Genomic DNA, 17,686 nt, shown 5'->3' on the forward strand with positions numbered 1-17,686 from the left:
ATGAGTGAGTTGCCAGTACTCTTTAATCCTTGGAGAGAAAGGACTGGCTCCCAGCAAGAGCCCAATTTTGCTGTAGTCCTTCATGTCTTTAACACTGCCTGTGCAATACTTTGCCAAACTCCAATTGAACAGAAATAAAAATGGAACATTTTGGCCTTTCAGTGGCTGTTTACCAGCAGCAAAACAATTTTCAGACAATTAACAGATCTCCAGGTCCTTTGGAAGCTCAAATTTAGCTGTTTCTAGGTTGTCACGTGTCTAATTAATACAAGTAGTAACGCTAATACTCCTGCTGGTATTCTGCTTCAGCCAAGGCTAGGCTTGCAAGCGTGATAGCTGATCCTTAAGAGTGTCTTTATACCCAGGTAAAACCTTCCTGGGATCGGTAAGAGAGTGGGAATTAATTGATGCAGGTAGCATTCACTGTTGTACTGTGGCTTCAGGGAGTAACGTTGTACCACGGAGGAACTTTTTTTATAGTCATCTGGGGTTTTAAGAGCACTATTATCAAATGCTAATTTTAAGCAATTATGGTTGTAGGAGAGGTCGCTGTATAAAAATGCTATAAAATAAGCTTATTTTAATTGCTTACAGCTGTATTAGGAAAAACTGCATAGAAAAAGAAAATAACTGTTTTGCTTTGCTACTTAGCAAATCACACTTTGTATCACCAGAGAGGTATGCTGAGAGAGTCTTTTTAATTCTCCTGAGGGTTGTACATATACCTGAAGGAGGAAAGTTATGTGTGATGGAAACAGTTTTTATTCTGAGTTTCTTCCACCGTTGTAAAGCTGCGGTTGGAGTTGTGCTGGCGTGCGTTCAGGAGTCTGTCTGTTTCCATCCCCTTGCAGCGCACTAATATCTCCCATCTGAAAGCCTGAAATGGAGGCCCTTGGTTTCTGTGATTCAGGATTTGATCAAGTGTGTGCTCATGATAACGTTGGCTGAGTCTGAGCTGAGATTTGGTCATGAATTGTGTGCACTTTGGTAATCCATGGCAACGGTGAGTAAAACAGGTTCTCTTAAACCACGCTGAGGGCTGAATAACTGAGAATGGAAAGGGTGGAAATAGTGAGAAATGCCCGATATGACTGTTAGCGAGTGGCTGTACTTGTTGGCTTTTGGGCATTCTTGAGCACGGTTTTGATACACTGTGGTGTTTCTCTTTATAGCGCTTCCACTTCTCACTCGGACCATTCTGCTCCCACCAAATCTGCTTCCGCTATATCGTCTGACTCAGTCTCCACCTCGGCAGAAAACTTCTCTCCAGATTTAAGGGTATGTATGTTTTGTCTTAAAAAAGAAATGTGTATATATATTGTGGCCTCTTTCAGAGGACGTTTCTTGCTCCTGTGAGTTTGGATATGGTAAAATGATGTCAGCTTTCAGGTTAATGCCAAATTTTATGTAGCCAAAGCATGAAAGGACCCAAAGTCAAACAGGTGAAATTGAAGTTTAATCTCTACCATATTATTTCCTTCTTTATAAAGAAAGTTGTTTAATCTTCAAAAAGCCAACTCTGCAACCCACACTTGGAGAGGAATTTTCAAAGGAACTCCATTTTCTTTTAAGTGCTTTAAGTAAGTGAAATCCTCAACCTGCCAGTTGTATATCCTTTTTTTTTCTGTTGTGTGTGTATATATGAGAGATGTTCTCTCTTGAGAACTCCTGCTTGTTTGTAAACACTGAGTCCTTGGAAGTATCTTCTTTCAGAGAAAGATTGCTATCTCCAAGCTGATAAAAATAATCTTCTGTCACAATAAATTGCTCTGTCATAAAAAGGTCCAAACAAGGCTCTTTTAAGTCTGTTATTAGATTAGTTAATTATAAATTCAAAGTTCTAGTTCAGTGTCGCAGGAGTTTTGAAAGCTATCTGTAAGTTGCTCTTATGAAACCAAGGGGTATGCTGCTATACCTTTGCTTTAAAGAAACGTCCCGGAGTATAAAACTGTTGGTATTGGTACGTTCTAGTAATGACTTCTAGCATTTCTCAGCTTTGGTTGAGCATCTTTGTAAAATCTAAACATGGTAAAATTGCATAAAAACCTCTAAATGCAAAACTAATTCCTTTGACAACCATGATAATTTTTTTGTCCCGTGAGTGTTGTTTGAGTAGTCCATAATTAATAACAGAAAGTCCACCTGTTCGTAAGTGGCAAGAACATGAATGTTTCTTGCTAAAGGCAGCTTATTAGCTAATATTAAGCTAAGATTGGAAAACGAATCAATAGTTTATGTGTAATCTAATGATAGTTTACACGTTTTACCTATGGATACAAAAAATAATGTTCAGAACATGTCTGGGTAAAGAAATATGTAATAGGTCTGATGTTTTTGCCCTGTGAAGTTGGGATGTTAAGTTACTCCAACATACAGAAAACACAGATTTTAGACTGAGGCTGATTCATTGATAAGAATATGCATAAGATTGCAAATACTGCTACAGCTGTAACTGTATAATATTATAAAAAAATTAATTTTACACAAAATGCTTTCCTTATTTAATTTTTTTACTGAAGTTTGCATAAGTGGGTTTCTTTTTCCAGTTCTGATGCAGAACTCAACTGCCTTGTCACAGTTTTTCAACACTTGAGAATTACCTTTACAAGTAGAGAACGAAGCAACATTTCTTTTCTAGAATCGAGGTTGTCTTTCCTTCCCCCTGGTTAAGTTGGCTCCACATGTTTTCCTTGTAACCGTGACTGCATCTCGTGACTCTTTCCCTCCTTTTGTCACCTTGTCTGTATGAAATGTAAGCTGTTTGGGCAGGGATTCCTGCTCTTCTGGATTTGTCTGGTTCCCCATCCAACAGGGCCTCTGTACCCCAATCAAAAATAATGTCCAGAGAGGAATGTTCACTTAGCTGCATGATACATTTTTCAGGCAGAAGATGCGTATGTATTGTTTACTGGAGGCCATTAGAAGCCCATACTTCCTTCCCGTGCCACAGTTCCTGTAATTTGCAGAGTGATTTCTTCACAGCCTGCCCTCTTTGTCTTTTTTTATTTCTAAGCAAACTAAAGTTCTGCTGTGATTAGAACAAATGCTGCTCCCCTTTCATTTTAGAATCATGTTTAAGTAGAGATGGTAAAGCAGAGAATTACTCATTTAGAATAAAGGCATTGCAGGCCAAGTGTGAGCATGTGCCTCTGCTGACAGAGGTGATGCGAATGGCTGCAATGCAGTTGTGTGTAGGCATAAAGCTGGTTCTTGCCTTTACATTTGAGTGACTGCTTGTCAATGGTAAGCAGACGTACAGAAAATGCATTCCCATGGTCCTACTTGTATTAAGGTACAGGGAAAAATGGGCAGTTTTCACTAGTACAGGTTGACTTTAGCTCTCCTAGAGGAATTAATGCATTAACCATTTCTCTCTTCATTCCTGAGTGTTTGATGCTGGAGAACAAGCCTGGGAGGTGAGGTGGAGATCTGTCCTCTACGTGTGGACAGCCTCTTGTGTTGGTTTTGCCAGTGCGACTGCAGTCCCACAGCCTGTCCTCAGATCAGTCGCTGTTGGTGCTAGTGCGTTTCTCTTTGCTCCCTGGGCTGGCTCTTGGAGCCTAGAGCTAGCTCCTAAATGGAGGTTTTATCATAAGTGGCGATCAGCTAACACTGATTTCTTTCCAGTCTTGAGTCAAGGAGAACAGACGTCCTCTCTCTGGGCTTATCATTCTTTGTCCCGTTTTCTTCAAATTTACATCTCCATCATGTGACAGTTCTGCAAGTTTTTTCTTTTTAAGTCAGTTCTGTGAGAGATTTTTGAAGTTCTTGATTGTTCTTACTATTTTCTTTTATCTTTGAGATGTGGCCTTGCCTTTGATACTGCAGATGAGGTCATACCATTAACTGATACAGTGGCATGAGAGTGTTCTAGCCCTTTCCTTACACGCCTGAGTGTCTTTTGCAGCTTTGATTGGCACAAGACATCATGAACTTCCAAGTCTTACAGGTACTCAGATTTGAGCTAAGCACCTCATTTCTTCTGAGGACAAAAAGAAGTCCCACATTGTTCCTGGAAAAATGTAAGAGAATAAGCCCTGAAGTAGAAACTAATGTATTTTGTGGTAACTCTGTGGTATGGGAGAGAAGTGCCTGGGCTACATCGTGTTCTCACAGGAAGGTGTTGCATCAGTTAGCTTTAAGAGGCTGAAAATAAGCTTTTCAAGATTTTGAAGTCAATCTGCCAATTATGGGATTATGCTCTTGATATGTATTTAAATTTTCCTTGCTAGAATGAATTGCTACATGGATCCATCATCACTCCTACCTCTACTTGGTCTCTGCCTCTGTGTGTGCATTGACTCGAATTTAGGAATTAAATTTCTATGATGATGGAAAAACACTTTGTGATAGCTACAATTAGCACTTTCTTTTTCTGTGGGGAATTTTTAGAAGAATAGTAGGCGTCCATCGGGAGGAGGGAACCAGGGGAAGGACCCACATAATTTCTTGCAGTCTGTGCCTGCAGTTTTCTTTTGGAGTGCAATTAACACTCTGTGTGTGTGCACACGTGTGTAATGAGGTAAATGAGACAACCACTGGGGATTCCTACTGAATGCATGTGCAGTATTTTTCCTAAATCTTTCTCCAAAGTATTTAATAATAACCTTTATGAAGGGTTTTTTTTTTTTTTTATAATGTATATTGAGCATTTCAATATCTGGAACTAAGATTAAATTGCTTTTCCACTACAATTTATAGAATTTTCACTTCATAAACTAACTCTAAATAACTTTTGGCTGCTTCAGTTAGATTCATAGGAAAAAAATGAGGAAAAAAACCCCAAACCCCAACAGAAAAACAACAAAGCACTATTAGGTTCTTCCCTCCGCCCCCTTCCTGATCTCAAATCTGAAACTGTTTAGAATTGATTTAGGGAATGCACTTTTTGAGGGAATTTTTAGCAAATACACTGCCATGTGTTTTAACATAAGTTATAGATCAGGCAAGAACAGAATCGAATCGAGGTAGTTGGAAGTGAAAATGAGCTGGAAGTTCAGAGATACTTTGTAATTTGGGATGAGATTTTAAGAACACCTTAGAGCCAACTTTGCCAAAGGGATCGAGGTGCATAAATATGTCTTACAGATCTGGGAACTTAGTGGTTATTAAAGTACAGTGGGATAGATGCTTGCTCCTAAGTCCCACAGGTGGTATTTTCTCCTGTGCCTATGGGCAGATATGTCTGTGCAGTTTATAGTACTTCTCTTAAGTCTTCTTGCTAATGCTCTAGCTTTTATGAGTGGGCACTTTCATTTTGAGTTAGCTGTTGATTTATAGGATAATGCCTGAAGTTTACCACGTTCAAAGCTTTGGAGCAGCTGTCATGAAGAGGTTGGATCCCTTCCATCTGCAGTTGGGAAGCAGTGGATGTGGCCAGCGGAGCCTGCTGCCACTTCCCTTAAGAACAGTACCTTTGCCTGAAAATTTGTTAAGGTCCATTGTGTTTGGTTTTGGATTATATACAGTGAAAATCTGAACCAGAGGATGGAAACTCGTATGTTGGCTTTCTTGTGTTGCTTCTTGCTTCTAGTCCATTCTGTGGACAGAGGAAACCAGTACAGCAGACCTGTATGTCACCTGCTTAGTTGTGCAGCCTTCAGAAAAAGTGATTCAAATCTTTGTTCTTGGCGTTGCTGTTTGTGACCACTAAACCATTCTCCCCTTTGAGGGCAACAGTGGGATCCACAATTCCTGGTATTCCTCTGAGGTCCAGCAAAATATTGTACAAGCAAGTGTCCCATCCTCTGTGATTGTTTGCTCCTGCCGTAATAGTTTTCTCCTTTAATACACGCAGAATTGGTGGATTTGCGATGGGTTTATATATGAGATGCAAGAGCATTATTGTAGCATGACCAGGACTCAAAGGTTAGAAGAGAGAAGAAACAGAGTTGCTTGTGTAAGTAACCTTAATTTGTTATCCATTGTGTGTATGGTTGGAGACTGTAGACAAGCCCATGTGGTTTATTTTGTAAGGTACATAACTGATGCATGACAAAAGGTGTATGAAGGAGCCTTCTCCTTCCAAGACAGTAAATGTATGCCATCGCTGTCTCCCTAGGTTTTCTGGATGAAATCTGTTTGAGCAAGTCTGCATTCAAGCTAGCCAACCACAATTCCTTTGTAGTCGATGGAAAGAAATAGGTCATTTATGATTGATTTATCTCTGCTTTAAGGAAATGCCCACGCTAGGTGAGAACGTCATATAGCTGAGCTAGAGAAGGCCTTGCTGCGGGATGCTGTGAACATTATTTGAGGGGCAGCAGCTGATTTCTCAGAGTGGATCCCAGCTTTAGCTGTGCTCCAGTAAAGGTGTAGTTTTGTCTCATTTGAAAACCTACCGTATTTCTCCTCTGACTATGAAGAGAGTTCAGGGTAATTTCTCCAGATGTAGACCTCTAAAATTGAGGTAAATCCTGTCCCTCAGGTGATGTTGGGCAGGTTTAACTGAAATGCCAGTCACTGACTTTGCCACCTTTGTGTTACTTCAGTCTAGCTTTAGTGCAAAGTGGCTTAGACTAGTTTTATGTAGAACATGTATATTGATAGTAGAAAAACATATTGAAGAAAGATGTGATTCCCCACCCCCACCCCCATCCTTTGCTGTAAATCACTAAAACTAGCCTCAGTGAGCTTTTCCATTGCTATCTCCCTGCCAATGCAGGAAGTGTGTCAGGCTTCGGTTATGTGTAACACATGTTCAACAAGAGCTGGGTTTAGAGAACGGCATAACTTTTTAAACTTTGAGCACTCATTTAAGCAATGATTTTTGCTGTTGCTTTTAAGGGACTTTTCGGTTAGTGAGTGATGCTAGTTTGGAAGCACTAAATCACGAAAAAACCTCTGCCTAAGCACCTCCAGGGTAGTTGAAGACTCTCTGCCCTGCCAGTCAGCTCCATCCTCACTTAGCGATGAATGGGGATAAGTATTCCTGTTTCAGACTGGCCCTTGACTCTTGGCATGGGACTGCCCTTAAGAAGACTAGTTCATAGCAAATGCAAAGATGTCTTCTGTGATGTTGAGCTTTCCTTCCCGGTGCACTGGACTATGGCTGCTATTAAATTACAGACCATATTGCACAAGCCACCAGATGGTGAAAATAATTGACCTGCGGTCACAAAAGACTTGGCTAGATGTGAACTGGGGATGCAGCAATGAAATTAAATAAACAGTTCATCTTTTTACTGTCACTGTGTGAAGACATGACCATATGTGTTTCTCTGTGACATCGCTTTGGGCTCAGTCATATTCTCACAGGGAGGTGCACCTCACATTTTTGCAGGTGTACAGGAGTAGAAGCTATGCAGGCAGTAGTAGACCTTACCTGGTCTATGTGTAGTGTTTTCACAGGTCCCTTTGCACACAGGGCTGAAATCAAGACCAAATCCAAGAATGGGTCATGCTTTATGTTATCAAAGGTATCAAGTAGAGAGACTTCAAGAGCAGCAGAGAAGTAGTAAGAAAATCTTATGGAGAAAAATATTTTCACTATCTCGAAATTCTGACTTTGGCCGTACGAGTTGTTTATGTGTGTCTGTGAGAAACTGTTTTCCTTCTTTGGAACATTAAGCTGTTGATGAACAAGGCACAAAGGACCGGTTCTGGAGAATGAATGATGCTCTTGTCCATAAGCGTGGTCATTCCAGGACAGCCCCATGAGTGACTGGAATTTAGCCCCTGCTGTTGCCATGTTTTTCTAGGACTCCAGTTTCAAGGACTGCAAATGCTATGTATTTCATGACAATTACAATCTTTTTCTTTTGAACTGTCCTGAGAGATGGAAAATCTGGGTGCCCTCCCTGTAGCCCTCCCTAGTAAGTCCTTTTCTGCACCTCCCCCTTTCCAGGAAATGCAAACACAGAGTAGCCAACCTCTGGGTTGAAAATATTGATTTCATGCAAATTAGATGGGAGGGAAAAGCCAGATGCAGTCAGTTTTCTGTCTCCTTTACATGGAAATAATACTCCCTAAGTGCTCATCTAGTTAGAAGAGAGCAAAGACAGCAAGCATTGCTAATTTTTCTTATATAGAGGTACCTGAATGTTTGAATATGAAGTAATGCATAGTGAAGGAAATCTCTGGAAGCGTTTATGATTGCCGTCTATTAGGAATGGAAAACTAAGGAGAATAAGCAAATGGCCTTCAGATGTTCCTCAAAAATATTTTCAGCTCTTCCTAATCGACTGCCGTATTTCTCCTAGCTGCGAAGTGCAAGAATTCTCCTTTTGCTGAGTAAAACTGGGTAAGAGGTGGCTTTCCCCCCCCCCCCCCCCCCGCCCCTTACAGTTTTGTAGATTGAAGCACAAATCAGGCAGGAATGAACAAGCATGGTATTTAAAAGGAGCACACAGATTTGTGACTGCATGCAGTACTTGCCAAGATTTGATTTTCTGTAGATGTTTTTGCACTGAATGAAACATCTTCATTCCCCTCTATAGGATTGTTTACTCATTGTAATTACTTGTATCTTGAATCCTTATCTTACATATCACGAAACTCCAAAGTGAAATTCTAGGTAACAGAATCACTTTCCTGTGACTGACTTCAGTTGGTAGAATTTATAACACTCTTTGGTCAGAGTATTTTTCTGTTACTTAAGACTGGTATGAACTTCACTGAACTAGTTAATGCTTTCCTTGAAAATTTTAATCTATTTGTTTACTAAACAAAATGCAGTAAAAATAAAGAAAGGATAGAGTCAGGCTAATGTGCTGTACAAAGTTTTTGAGCAGCTAGTGGAGAACAGGGTCGTTGTCGTTCGAGACGTATGTGGAACCCTTGGCGCTGAAGAAGGTTCTGTATTAAAAAATGTTGGACTTGTCTGAATAGATAATATCTGCAACCTTGTGTGCCAGGGAGCATTGCTGTGTTGAATCAATGACGACTTTCTATTGGAGCCTAATGAGAGAATTGTCTTGAGGCACCAAGCCATACAAACTTGAAGAGACAAGCCAGCCGTGGTTGAACGAGTGGCCCTCAACAATGTGTTCCTTTGAGCTTCTAAGCCTTGCCTTGTACTTGTACAGCGAGGGCTTGGGAGATTCACTAGCCCAGAGAGGTTGTTCTTCATCACTGGACACTCAGGTCTGAGTGGAGAAGTACATCGTGGAAAAAAAACAAAGCAGAAAACCCCAGGGAAACACTGCATGGTGGCTACTTCCTCCTCCAGAGGAGTCCCTTTACATTACCCAGGTGACTGTATTACTACTTTCTTAAATACACTAATCTTCAGCTTCTTTGTAAAGATTTTCAAGACAGTGATAAGCAAGTGATTTCTCAAGCCTTTTTATACTTTCTCAAAATATACACAGTAGGTAGAGATCACAGTTTGTGATTTGTTTTTTTTCAGTTGTGTCAGTGTTTTTTTTGAGACTAGGAAAACATAGTTAAAAGGCATTTGCAGTGTATGTTGTATGTGATTATTGTCTTTAGAGTAGTGTAATAGATGGTCTGTTGTCAGAACATTTTATTGATAACTTAAATGCCTCTTGTGTTGTTTTTTAACCAAGCTAGGAAGCCTTATTTGGCTGAGTGCTCTCTTAGGAGCTGAATGGGCTTGATGTGGTCTTTGGACAATATATTTGATTCTGTGTGTACTATTCTTAAATGATCCATGTGTCTGTGGTGTTTTGTCTTTTCCCCTTTGAACTTCTGATATCCCAAAAGAATAAGACACAAAGCATTTCTCTGCAAATAATATCTTGCTGGTCTGAATGTCTCTAACTTAGTTTTTCAACCCATCTGGACATAATCCTCAGAAAAGTCCCCATGCCTCAGTCATGCAGAGATACTGCTGTTCTTTCCTGTAGTCATTCTGCTGTGGTATTCTTAATGATTCAAAAATAATCAACAAAGTCCATTTACTTACTCGATTTATGTTTTATTACATTTCCAGTAGGATACATAGCACATAAATCTTCTCAAAGTACACTTGAAATAGCCATAAATGGCAGATTAAAATCTCTCCAAAGTAGTACCGTGTTTGCAGTCTACAGGAGGATTTTTCAAGTAAGTGCAGCTACTGTTTTGCGGTCCTTCTAATTGAGCATTGAGAAGACAGAAGCATCTAAGCAGCAAAATGTGCCCTTTTTCCTCTTTTAAGAAGTGTTTCATTTAGGAAAGAAACCAATGGACCTATGAAAAATATCCTAAATAAGCATACGGGTCTTGATTCTGCACATATTTGTGTCAGTTCTGCAGCTTCTGTCAATGTCAGCTGGACAGAATTAGACCTTTGTGGGTTTTTTTCTGAGGTGAAGGGAAAGAGCTTCTGTATCTGTTTTGTTTCAGAGGTTTTTACACCATCATTGGGGTAATGATAAATCTTGTTAACCTGCCATAGTGGCACTGTCCTTTGTTGATTGACTTTTATGGCAGCATCATGAAAGAGGAAAGGGATGAAGTGGGAGGGCAATTCAAGGGAAGGAATAGGTGAACATGGTCTGAGACCACCAAAAGGCATTTGAAAGGAGAAAAGCATTGGTTACAGCAGTGTATATGTTTTACTCTTGATTTACAAAGAAAATAAATTTAAAAAAAAAAATCAAGTTTGTAAAAATAATCCTATGGCTAAGCCCTTGCAGAAAGGCTGACTGCCCTCATGTTGTTCTCTGAGACAGCAGCAAGGAGCCAGCTCTGACCCCAAAGCTTTCTCTGGTATCTCAGCTAGTAAGACCTATCCTACAAGCTTTGGAGGCATGCCTGTTTTAATGAAGTTCATGCAGTTTTTGGATCTGACCTGGCTCATCTCCTGCTGCCTCTTTGCACAGAGTAAGTTTGGACCTCTCTGCAAAGTAGTTGTGACTACAGAGTTGTATTGGGATGTCCAGGAGATTAGGCACTGCTGCACTGGCTGTAGTGAAGCGTCAGAGATGGGATTCACCCTACCAGATCTGCACTGGAGTTACTTACCCTGGTTCTCAGCCTTCGGTGGGAAGAAAGGCACTCATCCTAAAGGTGAATCTCCTAGGTCTCCTGCTTTCCACTGAGTGAACAGAGCGCCTAGGGTGACGAGCTCCAATGTGAATCTTCAGTTTTAGATGAAATGGATATTCCTGCAGTTTACTGACTACCCTGCCTGCAGAGTGGCAAGACTGCTGATTCAGGAAGGCATTTAATCATGTGCCAGTCCTTGAAAGAAAGGCATTTAAAAAAAAACCAAAAAAAAAAAGGCAGGGGGGAGAGGAAAGCTTAGGTGTGTTAACTACAAGCAGAATATTCCCTGGTAGTCCATTAAAATGTGAAGTATCAGACAAATACTTTCCCGTAGGAGATAAAACCTTTCACTTGGCTGTTGAGTTTCAAATCCATATTTCACCCTTAATTTGAAAAGCTACATATTTTTAAAATCTGCTAGTTCTATGTATATATTCTTGCACATGCACATGTACAACACGCACGTTCTTGTCTCCGCAGTGTGTATCCTGCATGTTGCTGCTGACCAGGGCATGCATATGAGGCTAGACGTGCCAAACCTGTGAGTGCAGGGGCTGCAGTTGCAAAGGGATTGTGTGTGTGTGTGTCTGTGTATAATGTTTGTCTGTACAGACAGGTTATATATGTTTATGTCAAGGGACCAGTTAAGCGACCGGCTTCCTGCTGTAGGAAACACAGAACAGGACTGTGTGCAGCTGGAACAAAAGCAGCTCCGAGCCTGGAGAGCTTGTCTTTTCAATAGATGGGGCAGACATGGTTTTGGGGAAAGGAATAATGCAGAAGCAAGGTGGTCACGGTGTCAGGCCAGACATGTTGCACCAACGCTGTGCCTTTATGCATAACAAATCTGTTCAAAATGTGCAAAATGATTTGGAGTGTTGTCCTGGTTTTGGCTGGGATAGAGTTAATTTTCTTCCTTGTAGCTGGCATAGTGCTGTGTTTTGGATTCAGTATGAGAATAATGTTGATAACACACTGATGTTTTTGGTTGTTGCTAAGTAGTGCTTACACTAGTCAAGGACTTTTCAGCTTCCCATGCTCTGCCAGGTGCACAAGAAGCTGGGAGGGGGCACAGCCAGAAGAGTTGATCCAAACTGGCCAAAGGGCTATTCCATACCATATGACGTCATGCTCAGTATAGAAACTGGGGGGGGTTGGCCGGGGAGCAGCGATCACCGCTTGGGGACAGGCTGGGCATTGGTCAGCGAGTGGTGAGCAATTGCATTGTGCATCACTTGCTTTGTATATTCTTCTTCTTATCATTATTACTGTTTTACTTTATTTCAATTATTAAACTGTTCTTATCTCAACCCACGAGTTTTCTCATTTTTATACTTCCGGTTCCCACGAGGCGGGAGTGAGCGAGTGGCTGTGTGGTGCTTAGTTGCTGGCTGGGGTTATACCACAACAAGTGTGTAGGAGGTAAGCAAGGAGAGATGAACTCTGAGGGGAAAAAAATGACAAAAAGTGTACATTTTAATTTTATCTAAACCCCAAAAGGTTCTTTTTGTTCGTTCTGATTGTGATTCAGGATAGAAAAATCTATGCAGACTTGGGAAAACTGTTACACAGCAATTCGGTAACGCAAACCTGTAGCCTCCCCTTAAGTTGCATGAAGCCATAAAAACCTGACCTTCGTATGTGGGTTTCAGGACTCAAATATTCAGGAGAAAAAAGTAGAATAACTGGAAAATAGCTGGGAGGGACCTCAGGTGCTCTCTTTGTGCATCTTTGTTATTTGGAGGCTTGTGCTGCAGGTGTCAATATCCAGGGACAGAGTTACTGTCCCTGGTCAGTCCGGCTGCTCTCCCTCCCTCGCCCTGGGTTTACAGCCCTTGAGTTGCTTGTGTGGTCACGCCCCAACCCAGTCCTGGCAAAATGATCCAGGTTATGAAAAAACAACCATTAAAAAAGCCATTAAGCTAACCCAGGCATCTTGACTGAACTAGATATGGGAGCAATTACAACGCTGGCAGATTAGGTAGGAGGAGGCAAGCCTGGCTTGGCCTCGGCCAGCGCAGGATGTGCGTTGTCATCCCAGCTGTACAGCTCTGCTGGTAGGCATTAAGGCCTCTCAGGCAATACAAGAGGAAAATGTGTTAGTTGTTTGTTCACAGGCAAAACCAAACCCTGAATATAGAGTTTCATGCACCCTCTCGGGTCCTTCTGGAGCAGTGTTCGGTGATGCGCAGACCTCTGAGACCCTGTAGTTAAGAGTTATAGTGCAACGTATCTCTACCACCCTGAGCTGGCTGTAGCTGCTCGGAATGAGCTGCATGCCTGAGTCGTGCAGGGACATCAGTCAGGACAGGGATTTTTGGAGCAGCATGCTGGCTGCTGTGTTGGGAGGCAGTGTGAACACATAGTTGGAGAGGCTTGGCAGAACTGCAGTGTCCTGAATCGCAGTATGAAGAGGTAAGGGATGAGGCAGGGAGCAGTCTTACCTTTTTAGCAGGATGTAAATCTCTTTCCCTGACCCCAGACATGCAAGCAAAGGAGGTAATTGCTTTGTTGCTGAAACCTGGAGGTTGTGTCAACAACACTGCATTGGGGTTTTCCTGCCTTGGGTGATAGAGGTGGGAGGCCATGAGAGACCTCTGCACTTTCAGCCATGGGTATGTGGGCTGGAGTTAACACAAGGTGGGATCCTGGAGTAAGAGAAGGGGTTGTTAAATGTAGCAAGTGTGGGTTTGTTCTGCCAAGTCGCTGCTTGAGCAGAGAACAAAGGTAGGTGGTGGCATGAAGTCCTCACACCCTCTCTAAGCTGAGGCAGGACTTGTGTTTAGGTGCTAAGGTACTCCCATGTTCAGCATCCCAGAGAGGTGTTTTATCTAGAGGGAGAGCTGCTGCTAGGTGGAAAGGGTAGATTATGTTACTCAGTAAAAGACAACAGAAATAAAGGTTTTTCTGGTGTGTAACTAAACTCTTCATTCCCCTGGAGATTCAGTTACCAAGCATAGCATTTTTGTGGGGGAAAGATAACAAAGACCTTGTTTGGCTTAGAGGCAAGGCAAAGTAGTCTACTGATTTTTGGTGGTTGTATTGTTTCGTACAGAAATGGATGTTTGTGACAGATACAGCCAGTGTGTGGCTCTACATCAACACAAGTCCTATTCCTAAGTAATGCCGATTCTGCCCAGCTCTGGCTGTGACCTTCATTGCAGATCTCAAAGCTCTCTTTGGTTTTGTTCCTACCGAACAATTTAAAAACCTGAGGCACACAGAGGTGAAACATTTCAGTTATACAGGTATATGGCACTTGCCTCAGTAGCGTTAATGCATCAGTAGCCAGCCGTCACTCTCCTGCAGCTGAGCTGCCGCAGTCGTGTCCCTGGCTCCCCTACTTGCTTCCTTGCCTCACTCGAGTACTTAATTTTGTTTTGCAAGATTTGCAGAGGTCTAAATCTGGGCCCAGGAGTGTTATTTTTAGAGTCTTGAAAATCGGCTAATGTACAAAAAAAGATTTTTCTGACAGTTTAATGAACCATTTTTGGATTTTGGGGGGAGGGGAGGATGGCAGTAAGATGGAGGAGCTTTTCATGTCATCTTCTTAGTCATATAAGAGGCAGATCTATGGCATTAGCATCCTCCCAGAACTCCATGTGCATTGACCTGTCCCATTCTTCCCCACGATCTGTTTCCAAAACTCCTCTTTCCTTATCCACCCACTTCTCCTCCCTCCTGCCACCCCCTGTCCTTTAGCACTGCCCCAGATGTCTTCTCCTGCGCCTGCTGCCTGCATTGTCAGCTGCAGGCAGATTGCATTTCCCCGAATGAATTTTAAGGAGCCACTAATGGAGGTGGATTTCAGGAAAATGCCTACCATTCCTTTCTCAGTTTCTGCCAGGATGGGTTTCAAGTGTTCATGCTCCAACTAGGAGGCTAGTTCAAGGTCTAAAGCTGGGCAGGTGCTGCAAAGACCGGCACACCAGAGAAGTGTTTGTCCTGGGCTTTCTGACCATGTCTGTCTCAGCCTCTTGGGGAAGGGTGACTGTTATCCAGGGGTGATATGCTTGCACCAACTTTGAAAACATCATGAAGGCGGTCAGTGCTGCGTTACCTGAGGTAGGTCGTGTGGCTGAGGTCAGTTGGGGGATGGGGAAAATGACATTTCAGTCCTCAACTCTGTAAAAAAAAAAAAAAAAAAAAAGGGGGAGGAGGAGGCAGTGACCTTGACCTTGAAGTGCTATGCTTCCAGGAGGCTATCCATCCGCTGCCCTGTGTTGAAGTGAGCGCAGGTTTGGATTGCTAATCCTTTCCTCTGACCCGGGGGATTCCACATTTCAGAGAGTGCAAGTAAGCAGATGTATTTTATTAGACTTAGAAGAGCCAGTTTTTAAACTGAAAAAGCTTTCAACCTTGTCTTTAGCAGAATGGTGTTGACATGGAGGTCTTTGTCTTTCGTACTGCTTGCCTCTTCCCTCCTTCTCTCCACCACCTGCAGTACAGTGTTTAAAATCCACCTGAGCACTGCCCACCGAGTGATCATGGCAGCTGTTTGTCATACCAAATGCTTTCTGTGTAGCTTACCTCATATTTGTTTTGGCTTAAGATACAGCCCAGTCCTCCAAATGTTTACCACTGGATGTGCTCCCGCTGACAACTGCAGGAGAGCAGCAAGTCCAGCTGTTGACCAAAGTGGTCCTAGCAGCAGCTGCTGCCCATTCAGGGTACACACCTCCTCAAAGAAGTTGTGATCGTGTCCTGAACACAGAGTGTATTTTTACTAATGTTCCTTCCAAGATAAAAGGCTACAAAGATGACCACCACTTACGGACTAATTAGCCAGAAGCCTCCGTCTCATTTGGCATAATCCAGATGTTATCCTGCTAATTTCAAGGCTGTTACTCAAGCCCAAAAATCCACACACAGGAGTTCAGAGCTGGTCTACATCACAGGCTTTTGTCGGGGAGGCAGTCAGTCAGGGCTTTGATGGGATGTGTGATCTTTGGCCAACACAGCTGTGCTGACAAGAAGTCTTCAGCATAGACTTCTGCTAGTTATACCAGCAAAACCTTGTTTTTGCTGGTATTGCTGATGTGGGGGAGGAGAAGCTTTCCTGCAAGCTCAGTGCTGCCAGTGTGAGCTCTGTCAGTGGTGTCCTCCCTTTACCCATCCTGTAGACCCCAGTCTGGCTGCCCTGGCAGCCTCTGTGGTAAGAGCTGGCCTAAGTGGGTGCGGTTGTGAGGTTCCTGTTAGGAAGCCAGGACTGTGCTTGCTTTTATTTTTTTCTTTTTAAAGAGTCTTTTGAATGCATTTTTAAAAACGTACATCTTGTTCTCAAGAAGGCTTTGATCTTGTTAATCTTTTCATCTATACATCAATCTGTTGTGTGAAAATGCTGGAACGTGCTTTTATTGTGGTGTGGGGTTTCTTTGAGTTTTGTTTTCATTTTTTGCACAGTTTAGAGAATTTTTCTTCCCCGAGGCTCTCCCTCTGGCTTGATCCTACGTGAAAGTTGACAACAGACGTGTCAGGTTCTACAGTGCCACTTTTGGCCATGTCTTGGAATTTTCTTTGCAGGAATTTCCTGATACCAAATTAAAACAATTCTTTCTCTTTCCTCACATTAAGATAAAGAAAGCATTTTGGGCGAGTCTGCATATTCAGTTGTGAGCGGACATGAGCTCTCTGTGCATATCTCCACCAGGTGGATGCACGCCAACTTTAAACCCAAAGTCTTGTTGTTGCTACAGCATGAGGCAGAGTCCAGACTAACTTACCTGCTCTCTGTCTGTGTTATTAGGTTGAGCAACTGGTGTGCTGCTGTGGTTGTGGTCATTTGGCCAATTCGAGGATTAAATCTGTCTGTGTTTGGCCACATAGACTTAGCCTTAACCTTGGTCACTTAAGATGTGCTCTTCTCCCCTAGTTCTTACCATAGGTTTAGACCTCAGGTTACACTTTCATAGTTACAGCCGTGCTTTCCTAAAATGTCTCTCTGCTCGTGATAGCAGTTGCTGTTGTGAAAACCCTTGTGTAAATGCAATCATATCTGTGAAAAGTAATGCCCTGTGGTATAACTTTATCCTGAGGGAAGGGTGGAGGAAGGGTCATTTGGCAGCCAAAAAAAATGGAAACTGTACCTCCTATACATGCCTATCAAAATACAACCTTTGTAACAAGTCACTACTACTGAGCCACATCAGAATCTTTGCAGTTGTCGGGCCCTCACTGAAGACAGTGGTGTGACAAGGTGTCCCTTTTAACTTTCCTCAGTGTAAACTAGAAATTGCTCTACTTTATAGCATCATGGTAACAGTTGATCACTTCAACCAGGAAAGGAACCAATCCCTTTGGTTCTGTGTGTAGCTGTGTGGACAGAGAGTTTGACTCATGATGATGAGTTGGGGAGGAGAAGGTTGGAGCATGAAAGGCAGCCACCTGGGAAGTGTGCTGCCAAAGCGCAGAGACTGCTTTGAACAGCTTCTCCATCACAGCCAACCTTGCTTAAACACTTGTGCATGACCCAATGGTATGCTCAAGGACTGCGTGGAGGTCTTTCACATGCTTTGTGTTGACCCTTCAGAGGCTGAGACACTAGGCAGGGCTCAAGATCTTTGAATATTTGTTGTCCCTGATATTGTTGACCCATTACAGGTAAGTGTAAACTTCTTGGTTTATGAAAACATAAATAATTTCTTTTTCTACCTCTATCTTTTGCCTAGGTCCTGAGGGAGACTAATAAATTGGCTGAAATGGAAGAGCCACCTTTGCTACCAGGAGAAACCATTAAAGACATGGGTATGTG

At 42.4% G+C, this 17,686-nt stretch overlaps 1 protein-coding gene across 1 annotated transcript in view; it reads left to right on the forward strand.

The window, feature by feature from the left end:
- The first annotated feature begins 1,240 nt into the window (after positions 1 to 1,240).
- Positions 1,241 to 17,686, forward strand: part of MTMR2 (myotubularin related protein 2) — a 40,444-nt gene continuing 23,998 nt past the window's right edge. The window contains exons 1-2 of the mRNA XM_075727917.1: positions 1,241 to 1,278; positions 17,604 to 17,679. Coding sequence (XP_075584032.1) covers positions 17,634 to 17,679 — 46 coding nt within the window. The 5' untranslated portion in view covers positions 1,241 to 1,278; positions 17,604 to 17,633. The remainder of the gene's footprint in view (positions 1,279 to 17,603; positions 17,680 to 17,686) is intronic.

Source organism: Pelecanus crispus, chromosome 1 (assembly GCF_030463565.1).
Source record: "Pelecanus crispus isolate bPelCri1 chromosome 1, bPelCri1.pri, whole genome shotgun sequence".
NCBI classification, from domain to species: domain Eukaryota; kingdom Metazoa; phylum Chordata; class Aves; order Pelecaniformes; family Pelecanidae; genus Pelecanus; species Pelecanus crispus.